Source organism: Labrus mixtus, chromosome 15, assembly GCF_963584025.1.
Source record: "Labrus mixtus chromosome 15, fLabMix1.1, whole genome shotgun sequence".
Classification (NCBI taxonomy): domain Eukaryota; kingdom Metazoa; phylum Chordata; class Actinopteri; order Labriformes; family Labridae; genus Labrus; species Labrus mixtus.
In genome coordinates, this window is record NC_083626.1 from 2745993 (window position 1) to 2760000 (window position 14008).

A 14008-nucleotide genomic window follows, 5' to 3' on the forward strand; every position below is an offset into this window, starting at 1 on the left:
TTAGATGGGATATGTTTCACCCCTTAATATTAACACTTAACTATTATGTGTAACTTCCTTTTTTTCATGAGAAATTTCAGCAGGGACCCCAAAAAGAGCTGTGCATGAAACTTAATTTACTAAATAAATGTCCAGACAGATATTTGGAATAAAAGCATTTTGTGAAAACCTGTGCTTTCTCTCAACAGAAAAAAATAAATAAATCTGGCATTTATTTTGAAAGGCATCCTCGAAGAAATACTGTACGTTATATTTCATGCCTGGGACGTACTCCACAGATGTAGACATAAAACAGAAACAAGGTCAATATACTAAATATGTTGTCCCAGAACAAGAAACTGTGTATTCTCTAGATTTCTGACGTGTCTCACGTCCATGGCGTGGCTCACGCCAGCAGCCTTAAAGCTCAGAAAGTTAACATGTATGTCGAAATGAATGTGAAGCCACCCCCTAGCCTTCATGCAGTTACATAGCTGTCTGCATCTGACAAAACAAAGCAAACAAATTATCTCAACACAGATCATTATTTGGAGTTTAGGGTCAATACTAACAATCAAATTTAACCGACAACATAAGAAGGAAAACCAGCGACTTCCAATTCCAATTCTACTAATCAAATTAAACACCTGGGCACCTTACTTTTTTTCATACAGTTCACTTTGAGTCTGACAAAAAAGTTCCTGGGCTAAAATCTGGATTAAGAAAATGACACATTTCTAAGAGGTGTGGTTAGAGATCTTTCAAATAGGCCCTTCAATTAATTTAAAAACATCTCAATATAATGTTGTTTTGTCATTTAAAAACCACACAATTCATCAAAATAACTCTTCCCTCATATTCATGTTCACATTGATGCTGTACAGCATCTCCTCCCTATCCGGTGTCCATGGTGCATATATTGGATTCATCACATCAAGAATGCCTACAGCATTAAAATATTTCTCAAAACATATACATTATATATATTTTACAATGAGGATATCCAATAAATCTAGCATGCCAAACCGTGACCCATCCGATGCTCGGCAGATGTCTCTCCCAGTCCGAGAAAAAGCCTAGATGAAAAAGGCTTTGAACGCCATCTTGTTCATTGCAGCTGCTTGGGCCTTGAATACAGGAACCCATTCATTCGAGGAGGCGGAGGGAGGGGGCACACTGGCAAAATGAATTCATCTTTGTAAACTAGGAAAAACAAATAACTCTTTTAAGAAAAACCTTATTTAGAAAAAAACGACTATTTTAGCGGTGTATTCTATGAATCACATATCTCCACACTGCTGGTTAATAACCTCGTGAAGACTATAGGCACATATGCTGCTTCGGTGCAGGAGGATAGGAGCTCAGCTAGGAGCCCTGCGACAGCTCGTCTGTGTCGTTTCTCACACATCGAAAAAATGTGCAAAAATGTGCAGATAAGGGTTGTACAGTCCGCTTTCTTAGCTACAGCCTGAAATACTATGCAGTAGCACGGCCATGGTTACCGAAGCTGCTAACTACATCCCTGCAACAGACTCGTGATCGAGATAAACAGATTGTCAAAATCCAATTACACAATCTCGTTTACAAATTATTCGAAGAAGTTTACATTAATGCCCAACCGTGTGTTCACATACTGACGCTGTTTAAACTCTCGTTAACACCAAATGACGATTACCAGCCACTAATAGATCTACAGCGTTGCTTATTGTATTTTGTGACTCAAAGTGATATTACTGACTGTGCAATACATTTTATGTTATTCCTATTCTGAGGAAGAATCGTGTTTAAATCAAGTGATTTCCTTTCCAGCACTGTCAGTGCATGGGGTGTCTAACCCTGCAGACTAAATGACGAACTAACAGTAATAATCCATGTTGTATAGTTTCGATTTACTAAATTGAACGCCTTAAAGCGCACGAACCCGTTTAAATATATCTCACATTACACAAGTCCACAGCTGATTCGGATATAAAGGGTAGCGATGACAATATGAAGTTATACATGAAAGCGATACTCAATAACAACACCGATCATCTACTCAGGAAGCTGCCATGTTCGAGATGTTAAAACCCGGATCAGTCACATCAAAATGTAGGCTGTGGCCATTGCCTGCTAAAGTTAACTTCAATGGATTGGCTACGGATTAGTGGGGGTGGCGATGAATATGTTGGTTAAGTAGCCATTTTTAGACTCTCGTTGTCAATTACATGATGCTATGAATTTCCGACTTCGGTGGAAATAATTCCAAACACCCTGCATATTATGAGTTATGCAATAGGCTGCAACTGTGTAACCACGATTTTAATCACATCTTCTAAGGTTTGTCATTAATAAACCAAAAGTACCAAATACTTTAAACGCTCACAGGTAAAAAAAAAAACAAAAAAAAAAACGTAAGCTAGCTTTTAGCAAAAGTATCAGGAAACCTATTGATGAACCCTACATTTAGACAATGATCAACTAATTAGGCAACTTAATAATGCCAAAGCTGACCCACTTGAACCCACACTCTTTATTTTACAAGAGAAGAATAAAGACACCCGGACGTGTCAGGAGGAACAATCTGAGCTATCCCCAGCTAACCTTCTAAAATGTGCAGAGACCATTAATTTACAGCTTGTTAGACACAACATGTATCACATATATCTGTAATTAACTGTCCAAAACTCATCAGGTCAAACTAGACTTGGGTCAACGCAGTGCGTTAAGTTTCTCTTTTAGTGACCCCCACCCACTATATTACTTAAGAGCAAAATGCTAACGGTGGCTGGCTAACTCTAACGGAGAAGCAACACAGCCCAGTTTAACCCCTTTCGTCCATTTTCCCTGCTTGACAGGCCAACCAACTGCACAGACACTTCATGAATTTCCTGAAGCGCAATTTCAAAATATTACTACACAACCTTACCCGCTTTCAGTCGAGGGTATCCGATGTTATATCACATTGACTGGAAAAGGCAAAATCTTCTCTCCTCTGTCCGCCCAGGCGCTCAGATTCAGCTAGGTTAGCTACAGAGGAGCGGCACTCCCCAAACCCAGTTTTTAACCCGCCTAGGGGAAGACACACCGGCACAGAGGCGCAGATATGAGGCGGTGTTCACCCAGATAGATATATCAGAGTTTAAGCAAGCTTCCACTTCAACGCAATTTCCAAATCAAAGCAAAAATCCGTTAGTGTGTCTCCCTCCGTCGTCGTCCCTCTGTTTTCTTCCTTCACGCCAGGACCTCAATCGCTTCTTCCTCCGGCCATCAAACAGCAGAGATGGGCGCGGTAACCCTGCACTCAGGTCTGGGAAACCCCACGTTACGGCAGCGTCGCAACGCACAGAGAAGGGTCGGCGACCACTCTTACAATCAGGAAATAAATCCATTTCTGGTACCACCTACACACTTGAGTAACACAGCTATCGAAATACAGCCTTTATAACTATATAGTTCTAAAATTGAAGAGGTAGGCAGACAACCAAATGTGAGCAAATAAAGAGCAGTTACTCGCCCATGTTTACACAATTGACTCTGAAACTAGGGCATTAGGCCTGAAAATGCTCCCCAGGTTTTTGGGGCTACTTTCCTCTCACATTAACCAGGCACAAACAATCAGTTCAAAAAACAACCAAGGCTATTTTAGGCTATACCCGAGTGTCAGTGCCACAACCGCTACTTACAACGGTGGTGTCTCATTTGCAAACCAAAATAGTGTAAATAATTTGACTACAGATGCATGCAGCCTACCTCCCAGCCAACATGAACATCAATATTGAACATTTAACTGCAGACTGGGCTAACATTTCAAAGATACAGCTTCTTCTTTTTTAAAATCTTCATGTGAATCTGTTTGATTATGTAGGATAATTGTCAGAATGAATCTGTCAGGTATATTTTTAAAAGAACACACACAATCCCTGCACTGGTAGTTATATGATCAAGGCCACATTTAAAATGACCATGATCCATTAGTAATGCCTTTAAAGACACCAGTCACTATTACTGTCTCCAGACATTTGGCCAATATCAGACACCAGTGGTGTAAAACTGTTGTATTCTATTTTTAATTATCTTTACCATTCTTAACAGCATATTTAAGAAATGAAAATGAATTTACATTTGGAGATTCATGAGGTTGGACCATTGCTGCTGCTCATAGATGACTTGATCACCATTAGTCGAGATAAATTGAGCTTGGAGGAGGGGTTAATGCCCAGTGGGTTAAGGCGTTTCTTGGAAACATGGAACACTTTGGTGTCAGTGGGGACAACAAAGTGTGTTTGGGCTTGGTCCAGTGGGGAAAGACAAGAGCATCATCAGCTATGCTTTAGATGAATAATGCTCCTGAGAGTTTTGTTCTGTCTACTGTGGCTCAGCAGATGAGATATAATGTTTTTGCAGATATCTGTTTTGTTGCTGTGTCTTCACATCAAACACTTAAAATAACAGTAATTGCTGTGTGTAGGTATAAGTCGGACGTGCAAAAGGTAAGACCCAGCATTGTACTGTATTTGTAATATTTATGTGGCCCATATATTTACACACAGACAACATCATTTTTGTGAAAGTGTTTAATGGGAAATAGTCAAAACTGGATGACTTGAAATTTGAAAAACATATGTCAATGAAAATCATCTGTCAACATTCTATTGATCAGCTTCTGAATTTCTTCCAATAGTACATTGTGTGCTAGTGTTCTTGCCATGCAGTTCTTGTAAACCTCAAACTGGTAGACCTGTTATCCTGTATGAAAAAACCTCTGCCATTGAATAGTAAGCTCTCTAAGCAGACATTAATGCACCTACAACAGGTTGCTTCCTCTCAGTAACTGCACAGGACTGTAAGGAGCAGTGTGCACACACTTGCATTTGTTTGTCATAGTGAAAAACTAATCCCAAAACTAACAAATCCTTATATGATTTTTGTTTATAAATGTATTAACTGCTAGTTAAAAGTGGCAGGTGGATTCCGTCAGACAGATTGTTCCAGAGACTTGGGCTACTTGCTTGATGTCTCTATATAAATTTCAAACATGGTTATGGCCACCAACAAAGTGGAGCATTCCCCTTTACTCTTATACAAAGCACAGACAGAGAGAAAGGCAGACGGGACGCACATTAGTCGAGTAGGGGCCATAAGTAGCACTATTTCAACGTATTAGCGAGAGATCAAAACCGAAATCAGATTAGACAGAGAGGAAACTAGCAACACAAATATTTCCTGATTTAATCTCATGCATTTCATAAAACAAGTGATATTACATGAGGCTAAGCTCATAATGACCTTGCTTTTTATGGGCAGGTTTGGATACAGTAATCTGATTTAGCATAATCCCCTATAATCTCTGATAAATGCTTACAGCAAGTATCTCTGAGAGAGGTCAGATCCTATTGGACTGTTTCGAGGCTTAACATCTGCTGTTCACACATGGCCTAGTTCTCAGAGAGTTGCTGTGCAGCTTTGCAATTTTCAACCACGTTCTCATTTTAGATATCTAATAATTTTCCCAAAACTATCAACATACATTAATGGAAAAAAAAGCATGATTGTAAAAAACCTATTTCAGAAAGCTGAGAGCATATAATTGTTGATTTTTCAGATTATTTTATTTACATAATCTGCTTTATGAAGCGTTAAGACTAGTTCCAAAGCCATATGTGGAATCATATGGTAATCTGTGTTGTAAAAAAAAAATTAGGATCCTCTCGTTTTACTTTTTAGAAAAATTGCATTTTGAAAAGGTCTCAATTTTTCTTTTTTTTATATTTTGAGTGTAGTTATATCTTTAACTCTTTTTCATTAGGAGTATACAAAGTAAATATTTCTTAAAACTGTATTACTTCCTTTTAGACTAAAAGACAATGAGAGAAGTAGATAGCAGTATGCAAGCATTTCTTTCATGCTTTGCACAGATCATTTTGACTTAGTAAGAGATTAGTTTGCTTAGTAAATGGGAGGCTGTTTATGCTGAAGTGTGTGTTTAAAATGAGATGCATTAAACTAGTCAAAAGAAGGTCTTCAGTCCTATCAAAACAACCTGTTCGCAATATACATTGAGAAATACTGGACTTCCCCCACAGTGGAGAGTCAACTTCCCCAACTATTCCCCTTTTCAAACTGTGTATATCATGGCGGATACTGGAAGGCCAGTGAAGGCATCAGGAGCTCCTCATTCCAGGTGCTTATTATTGCAACAAACTAGTATAAATGCAAGTCTGCAGGTTATTTAGATGGCAGTGTTAAACCTGAGATCCATAATGTTCAAAGCAGGTTATCTGTTTGTTGGCTTTTAAACTTCATTAACAAGCATTTAGTTTTGACAGGTAAAATAAATGATGCTTTGTATCTCACTATTCTAAAGGAAATGGTCCAAATGCCTTTCTGCTACATTTTTTTTCACATGTTGCAACAAAATGCGGAGTTACCATGCAAATAAATACTTGTCATTTTCACTACTATTGTAAAGGAGTATGAAATGTTCTTACTCGGAGTAAAAAAAAAACTACTAACCTATCATGCTGTATTGGCTACTGAACAGCAGCATGTTCAAAGGTAGAAATTGCAACTCATTTCTAAATTAGAGCGACACTATGTGATTCATTCTTTACAACCAACCTGATCAAAAGCCTTTTTAAGTTCAAAGTGTCTGTCTGACTGTCTTTACTCATTTTTTCTATATTCATCTTGTTCCATTCATCTTGTTTGGCCACAGTATTGGTCAGATTGCAGTGCATGTGCTGTATACAGTCAATCTGAGTTCACACCTGCTGACACACCCTTATCTTGATGTAGCATTATTATTATTAGGGATTATGTGCAGCCCCTGGTGGTGGAATAAGGTTCCACATTTGGATTATTCAATAAACATGTATTGTGTTATATAGAGACAGGTGAATTAGAAAAGGAAAGCCAGACAGGTTCCTTCTGCCCTTGGTGATTTATTACACCTTGGTATTAATTCTACAACTCTGTAAACTCTACCAGGGAACACAATCTTTTAAAAGATAACCCCTCATTCAATGTTTTAATGATGTTGGTGGAGAGCGATGCCTTAACAAGTTAGTTCTGAAACCTCCCAGAGGGGGTTTGGTGGTGTGGCACTGCAACAACGTGGACTCCTCTATAAGAGGTAATGTAAGATGTGCCAAGGAGTCGTGCAATATGTCATTATATCTCTGCTGCAGAAAGGTGTTTTTTATGTATATGTGGAACTGTTCTTGTATGATAGATAGATAAATAAATATGAGACAAATTTCCCTTTGGGGACAATAAGGTATATATCTTATCTTATTAACTGAGTGAGATCTTTTTAATTTGGAAGCGATAGGATATGTTTCACATTATTTTTTATATTCATCAAACCTTTGAGTGACCCCCAGTGATGTATGAATGGGAGCATTGTCAACAAGAAGAGATCACTTTCATCATAGGATGAAGGCGATAACCAGAACAGTATTGTTTTGACTTGTAGTGACTCTTCCCTCTGAGGATAAAAGCGATAGTTATATTGAAAGCATGCTGGGAAAATGCCCCCAACACCATAACAGAAAAAAACAGAATGCCTGAGAGTATTATGCACTTTTTGGATTCCATTTTTAATATGCAAAACTTTGAGTGTTAAGCAACACATGGACTGAATACATTCTTAGTTTATTGACTTTAAATCACATGCAGAGCCCAAAGCAAACAGTCAAATCATATTAGCATACAACTAAACAAACAGAACATTAAATCAAGGCCACATGTTGTCATAATGTGTTTATGTTGTTACAATGGATTTTGGACAGAATGTGTACATGCTTCCAGACCTGACATAACAAATCAAAGACTAATTACTGTAACATTCAATATAATGCACATGTTGAGTTTTCAACAAGAAGAGGGAGGAAGTGTTTGTTTCTCTTAAACTAACATAGAACCCCTGCTGGCTCTTGGAAGTCAAAAGGTCAACACAAAAACACACACAAACACACACAATATAGACATAGGCATTTTTATGTGTTCTGCGTCAGTGTATGACTGGCATCCAGGTACTGCAGAGATCAGTCAGCAGTGGTGGAGACCGATGCCATCAGGGTAACTTTGTAAACATACCTCTCATCCCCCTTCAGGGTAAGAAGCGCACATGTCTGCACCATCTCATAGGGCTGAAATATGCACACACACATATACACACACACAATACACACACACACACACACACACACACACACATACACAAAATCAGCACAACCTGTTAAAAAGTTAAAGTTGCTGGTTGAAGGTTCATGGTGGTGTTAGATTGGATATGATTTTTTTCCCCTGGCAGAATGTAGGCATTGATTTTATTACCACAACTAAATTTACTTTTTTAAACTTTAAAATTCAACTAATGTTTTTCTATTCTAATGACAGCGTTTCAGTGTAAATAAGCAGCCTTTTGGTGCATCTTAAATAAGTATATAAGTATAATAAGTATACTTTGACCTTATATGATCCCGTCAAGTCATTTGGTCCTCTGATAAATACAACACGCTCATAAGAAGCCTTGTTATGACACTTTAGCTTGACACAGAATTAACTAGACTACAAAAACATTTACATGCATTCTGTTCTTAATAAAAAGATCTTGATTCAAAAACCATAACATGAATCTCTTGCTGACCTTGTATCCACTGTGGGGAGTCCATGTGACAACAATGGTGCGTGTTTGACCTGCCTCCACTGTGCCTTTGCTGGGTTCCACGTTGAAGCCCTGCTGGTGCAGCAATGCCAAGTTATCCCAGTGAAACTCTCCACTCTGGGGAAAATAGTCAAGACAAAAATTAATTTACTACACTAATATCTGCAGGACACCAGGGGAGAGCTCTACAATTATGAAAGTCTGTTTCTGACTGTTTTAAACTGGGTAACATCTGGGTGGAAAAAGTGCCCTGATGGGTTTTCTGTTTCCTTTTGGTGCCCATGTCAATTAATTAGGATATTATACCAGGAGTGCTGAGGTGCATAACTCTCCAACTGGCTCATCATTTGGCTAGAAAAATATTCAAATATTCGTTAATAAGTGATGTAAATGATAAAGATATTTTGACAAAGGATGTAAATATAGAGGTGGTCTCTCAGCTGCAAAGTTGGGGGATCGACATGTTCTTGGACAAGACACTGAACCCCAAATTGCATCCGCCTCTACGGCAGCAGCATGTGAAAGCATTAGAACATGTGAAGGGATTAGTATGGCACTTTACATAGCAGCTACTGTCAACAGTGTGTGAAAATGGTGTGAATGGGTGAATGTGACGTACAGTGTAAAAGCGCTCTGAGTGGTCAGAAGACTAGAAAACGGCTGTACAAGTCCATTAACCATTTACAGATTGCTGTGCACAAGTTGAAGTTTGTGTTCTCTTATGTGATGTATTTTGAAAATGATAACTGCAGTTTAATAGTTTATTACTTATATTTAAATAGGTATTGATGCTGAACAGGTAAATAGATTTTTTTTAATAAGCAGTTTGTTTGGCTGGTTTATTACTGAACCTGCATATAAAGTGCCCCGTGTCACACACCAAGCAACTTCCACTCCATCCATCACAAGTAAATTCTCAAACTGTGGGAAACACTGAATGAGGTGTCAAATCAGTGAGGGCAAGACACTCACCCACTCTAGATATTAATATACAGTAGAATAATTATGTTTTTTTTTTAGAAAGTTTGTGTGACGTTTCCATGTTAATACCAGAATACTAACTACCTGAAGATGCACTCTATGCACTTTTTGAAGCATCAGTCAGCTCCATGCTAAAATAAACCTACTGCCTCTATATCTGATGACATCACAGTACCTTCTTACTGGGCTGTGCAGAGCGGATGCAGCCCACTTGCAGCTCCCTTACTGCTGGTGTGATGGCTCCTGTGCAGCAGCCTGCCTGCAGGGTCACCAGCACAGAGACGGTTGGCTTCTCCATCACCTCTGAGTCTACTATATCAAAAGGAGAAAACCAGAAGGTATGCCAGTTTAAGCCCTTGCAGACATTTTCTTTAGTTAGCTCTAGGACAACCATATATTTTAAAGATTTTCATTGCACAGTTCATGTGCATCTCTCTAAAAACCAATGAAATCATTTAAACATTTGAATGTAATTGAGCAATGCTACAGCCAAGACTCCACGTGTGTTCTAACTGATATATCTCAACACATACTGGATTGAAGTTTGATCATTTTTGTACAGATATACAAGATCTTCAGATAGGTTGATTCTTTCTGACCTTGGCCTGATGTCTCTGACACACCACAAGGTTGTGGGTTTCAATTACATTTTCAACTTCTGATTGAAAAAAAATAAAAATGATACAACCTCCACAAGTTCATCTAAGAGTAAACTTTAATTAGGGGGTGGCTGTGGCTCGTCTCTCAACTGTTCGAGGGTTCGATCCCCAGCTCCTGCAGCAACATGTCCGATGTGTTCTGGGCAAGACACTTAACCCTGAATTGCTCCCGCTGCTTTGTCGGCGGTGTATGAATGGGATTAGTTACTTCTGATGGTCTCACTACATAACAACCTCTGCCATCAGTGTGTGAATGGGTAGAGTGTAAAAGTGCTTTGAGTAGCCAGAAGGCTAGAAAAGCTCTTTATAAGCTCAAGTCCATTTACCATTTAATCACTGTGGTGAGACCCCAGCTTTTCATACAGCGCCAACATCACAAGGAAAAGTCAAATTGTGCAGTACTCTACTTTAATACCAACAGAACTAATCAAGATTAATTCCCATCTGCCCCAGCTTTTACTTTTTGTTTCATGCTAATTAACAACAATATCATGCTAGTACTATTCACATACCTAATAAAAATGATGAATATAACTTTATAACAGAGTCAATGCCTAAGTACAGCCTTAGAGAAACACTGGCTCAGCTGGTAAATACTAGTGTATGCTAGAAATCCTCTGGTTTCAATTTAATAACGTCATTCATTCAATCAAACGATAAAGCATGTGTATAACTACCAAACTGTTTTCAAGTACGTATAACACATTTTTATAGATTGCAAAAAGAAAAGTTGGGGAGAGGTTCAGTGGTGATGAGCACCGTTGCTGCAAAGCATTTGCTTGTTCTACTACGGCTGTGTGTTTTTTTTTCTCCAGGTACTCAGGCTTCCTCCTACAGTTCAACATGCACACTAGGTTTATTGGTTACTATAAACTGAGAGTGGATGAGTGGTTGTCTGTCTTCATGTGTACGCCCTGTGATCGACTGGCTACATGTCCAGAGTCTACCCTTCCCCTCAACCAATGACACCACAGCAGTGACCCACAGCAGGATAAGTGGTATAAATAATGTATTGTGGATAAAGTACAGGATGTTAAGTTAAAGAGCAGGACTCTTAGGGTTGCTCGTCATCTTTAAAGTGACAGTGTCTTTATATTCTTCAGCTGAGTTCCCTGTGGGTCTGACGTTGAGTATAAAGGCTAAAAAGACTTTAATCCATTACCACGTACAATACCACAAAAAACCTGTACTATAATGAACCTACATTGACTAGAAGTTAAATACGACTACCCCATGTTCATAATACCTGAAGTACTAAACTTGAAGAAGAAAATGAAGAGGAAGGTTTTGATACCTGTAAGTTGTAGTCCGGTTATCAGTGGAGGAAGGAGGGCTCCAGTGGGCATGGTGAGAAGTTCTTCTCCATATAGATACATGTTATGGGAAGAAGCTGCACCCTTTAGATCCATCACACACACTTTACTCTGAGAAACAGGAATAGCACATTGATTGTTATTTCATGAGTAACAGAGTGAAATGAGAAAATACAGGATGCAAGAGTAAGCATATGAAGCATGAGACAACTTTTAAAGCAGTGATAAAGGACAAGGTCTGGTTGTGTGTGTCTGGTTGTGTGTGTGTGTGTGTGTGTGTGTGTGGGGTGTTCTTCTGACCTTATTCATTAACTCTACTGTTAGTCTGTCAGAATAGTTTACAGACGGATGGTCAGGCTGGAAGGTGACAGTGACGTCCTTGCTCTGTCCTGGAGCAATGCTGCCCTCTACTGGCACAACGCTGAACACACTTAACCCACTGTAGTTCTGGGTTCCTGAAGAAAATACAAAATACTTCCTGAAACTACAGTATCTCCTACTGTTATTATTTGAATGGACTATATTTGTATTTGAATGAGCTATTAATACATGTAGATTATTATATTGACCTTTTAACACCCTGGTCATGTTACATTTATGACTGTTCAGATATGTCACTTATTCTGTTTCTTAATCTTGTGTTGTTTATTATTTTGACGTGTGCTGCTGCCCCCTTGGCCATGTCACCTTTGTGAAAGAGATCACTGTTATGAATGGGTTAATAACCTGATTAAATAAAGATTCATTAAAAAAACCTAATGACATTACTCAACTAGGTCAGAAAAGATCTGGAGTGCACATTTAAAGTTCATTGAGCGTTGTTAAGACATCTACATGGATTTTTTTTGGGAAAAAAGACAATAGCCCAAGCTTTTAAAGATTGCTTTAAAAAATCTTTTAAAGACACATGTAACTATTTTAGGGCGAAATGAGTAGGGGTTATCAGTCACTGTGTGCAAACACTATTCTGAGCTGGTGCCTACTACCTGGCCTATACATAGCACAAATATCTTTATTGTGCTATGCTGGATGCTGAAACAAATATGTTTACAGAAAATGTACCGCAAATACATAAATGATGCCAGTATAGATTACATCCCATATAAATGTATGATGACTTTGTTTTGCACTCCCACAAAGCAAAATAACTTGTTTCAATGTAGAATTTAATGTTGACTTAACACCACGACTTAAGGCTGAACTTACACATAGGTGGTGCAACAGGCTGAAGTAGTATATAACTAATATAAATAATGTGAAATAGTTTCAAGCTTGCTTCTGCAATCCATGTGTCGAAGTGTCCTTGGGCGAGACACTTAACCCCAAATGACTCCTGAATGCATGGCCAGCAGCATTTGGATGTGTATGAATGGGATGAGTTACTATTGATGGACACTTAACAATTAATTCTCTACCATCAGTGTTATAATGTCTGTTTGTGTGAATGGGTGAATGAGACATGTGGAGTACAAGAGCTTTTAGTGGTCAGAACATTAGAAAATTCCTATTTAAGTATAGTTCATTTACCATTTTCCATGATTCTTTAATCATTTATTATATCTCTGATTATTTTCTCTGTGCACAATATAGATGTTCAGCTGAGAAAATACATACATCAAACTTGTTGAACTGTAATGTTATGGCAGCAAAACCTTAATTCATTGCATTACATCTACATGCATTCAGGCTGCTGTGAGTTTCAGAGCACTGCACTGCACTGCACTGCACTCTCAGTCAAATCTTACCCACTTTAGGTTGGACCTTTATGTCTTTATAACTCCCAAGCTGGTGGGCCACATCATCAGCTTCACCCTGAGTCCTGGAGGGACAGAAGCTGGCCAGCAGCACCCTGAACTTTACTGCCACGACAGAGCTGTTCTGCAGCTGCAGGCAAAACAAGGTTTAATGACAGTTCTGAGGCCTCATAAAAAGCATCAAGATAATCAGTGCATAAGTGAACACCTTGTCTTTGTCTTGTTTGAGGATAAGATGCGGAAAAAACAATTTAAAACCATTATTTTGTTTCTTTTTGTACTTTTTTTCCCATTTCCCATAATCTTACCTTACCTTCACGACCTTTGAGGCGCTCTCCTCCTCAAACACATAGCCAAAGTCAAGTAGGTCTCCTGATTGGATGCAGGTAACAACAGGGACCACACCATCCCCAGAAAGAGTCATCTCCAGTGTCATCCTGTGGCTATGCACTTCCAAAGTCTCACAGTACTAGAGAACAGTAGACAAAGAGTGGGTAAGACATTACTGTATATTTAAAATGAATACAATAATATAGATATAGGAATAAATAATCTTTCATGTGATTGGATGGCAAAATGGTTTATCTGATGAACTGAAATCAGTGGATTAATAAGGGATACAGTTCATTTTGGATAACTCCACCTCTTTGCGGTCTTTACTTACTCTTTCCTCCA

The 14008-nt window shown here is 38.6% G+C and overlaps 2 protein-coding genes across 2 annotated transcripts in view; both read right to left on the reverse strand.

Moving 5' to 3' along the window:
- gnb1a (guanine nucleotide binding protein (G protein), beta polypeptide 1a) overlaps window positions 1-3264 on the reverse strand; it is a 38740-nt gene extending 35476 nt beyond the window's left edge. The window contains exon 1 of the mRNA XM_061058696.1: window positions 2888-3264. The gene's annotated coding sequence lies outside the window, so the exon portion shown is untranslated. The remainder of the gene's footprint in view (window positions 1-2887) is intronic.
- A 4488-nt stretch (window positions 3265-7752) lies between these two features.
- Window positions 7753-14008, reverse strand: part of cfap74 (cilia and flagella associated protein 74) — a 52478-nt gene continuing 46222 nt past the window's right edge. Inside the window, exons 31-37 of the mRNA XM_061057211.1 lie at window positions 13647-13802; window positions 13325-13463; window positions 11880-12034; window positions 11561-11690; window positions 9783-9916; window positions 8609-8743; window positions 7753-8111 (exon numbers count right to left, since the gene is read on the reverse strand). Of these exons, the coding sequence (XP_060913194.1) occupies window positions 8007-8111; window positions 8609-8743; window positions 9783-9916; window positions 11561-11690; window positions 11880-12034; window positions 13325-13463; window positions 13647-13802 (954 nt within the window). The 3' untranslated portion in view covers window positions 7753-8006. The remainder of the gene's footprint in view (window positions 8112-8608; window positions 8744-9782; window positions 9917-11560; window positions 11691-11879; window positions 12035-13324; window positions 13464-13646; window positions 13803-14008) is intronic.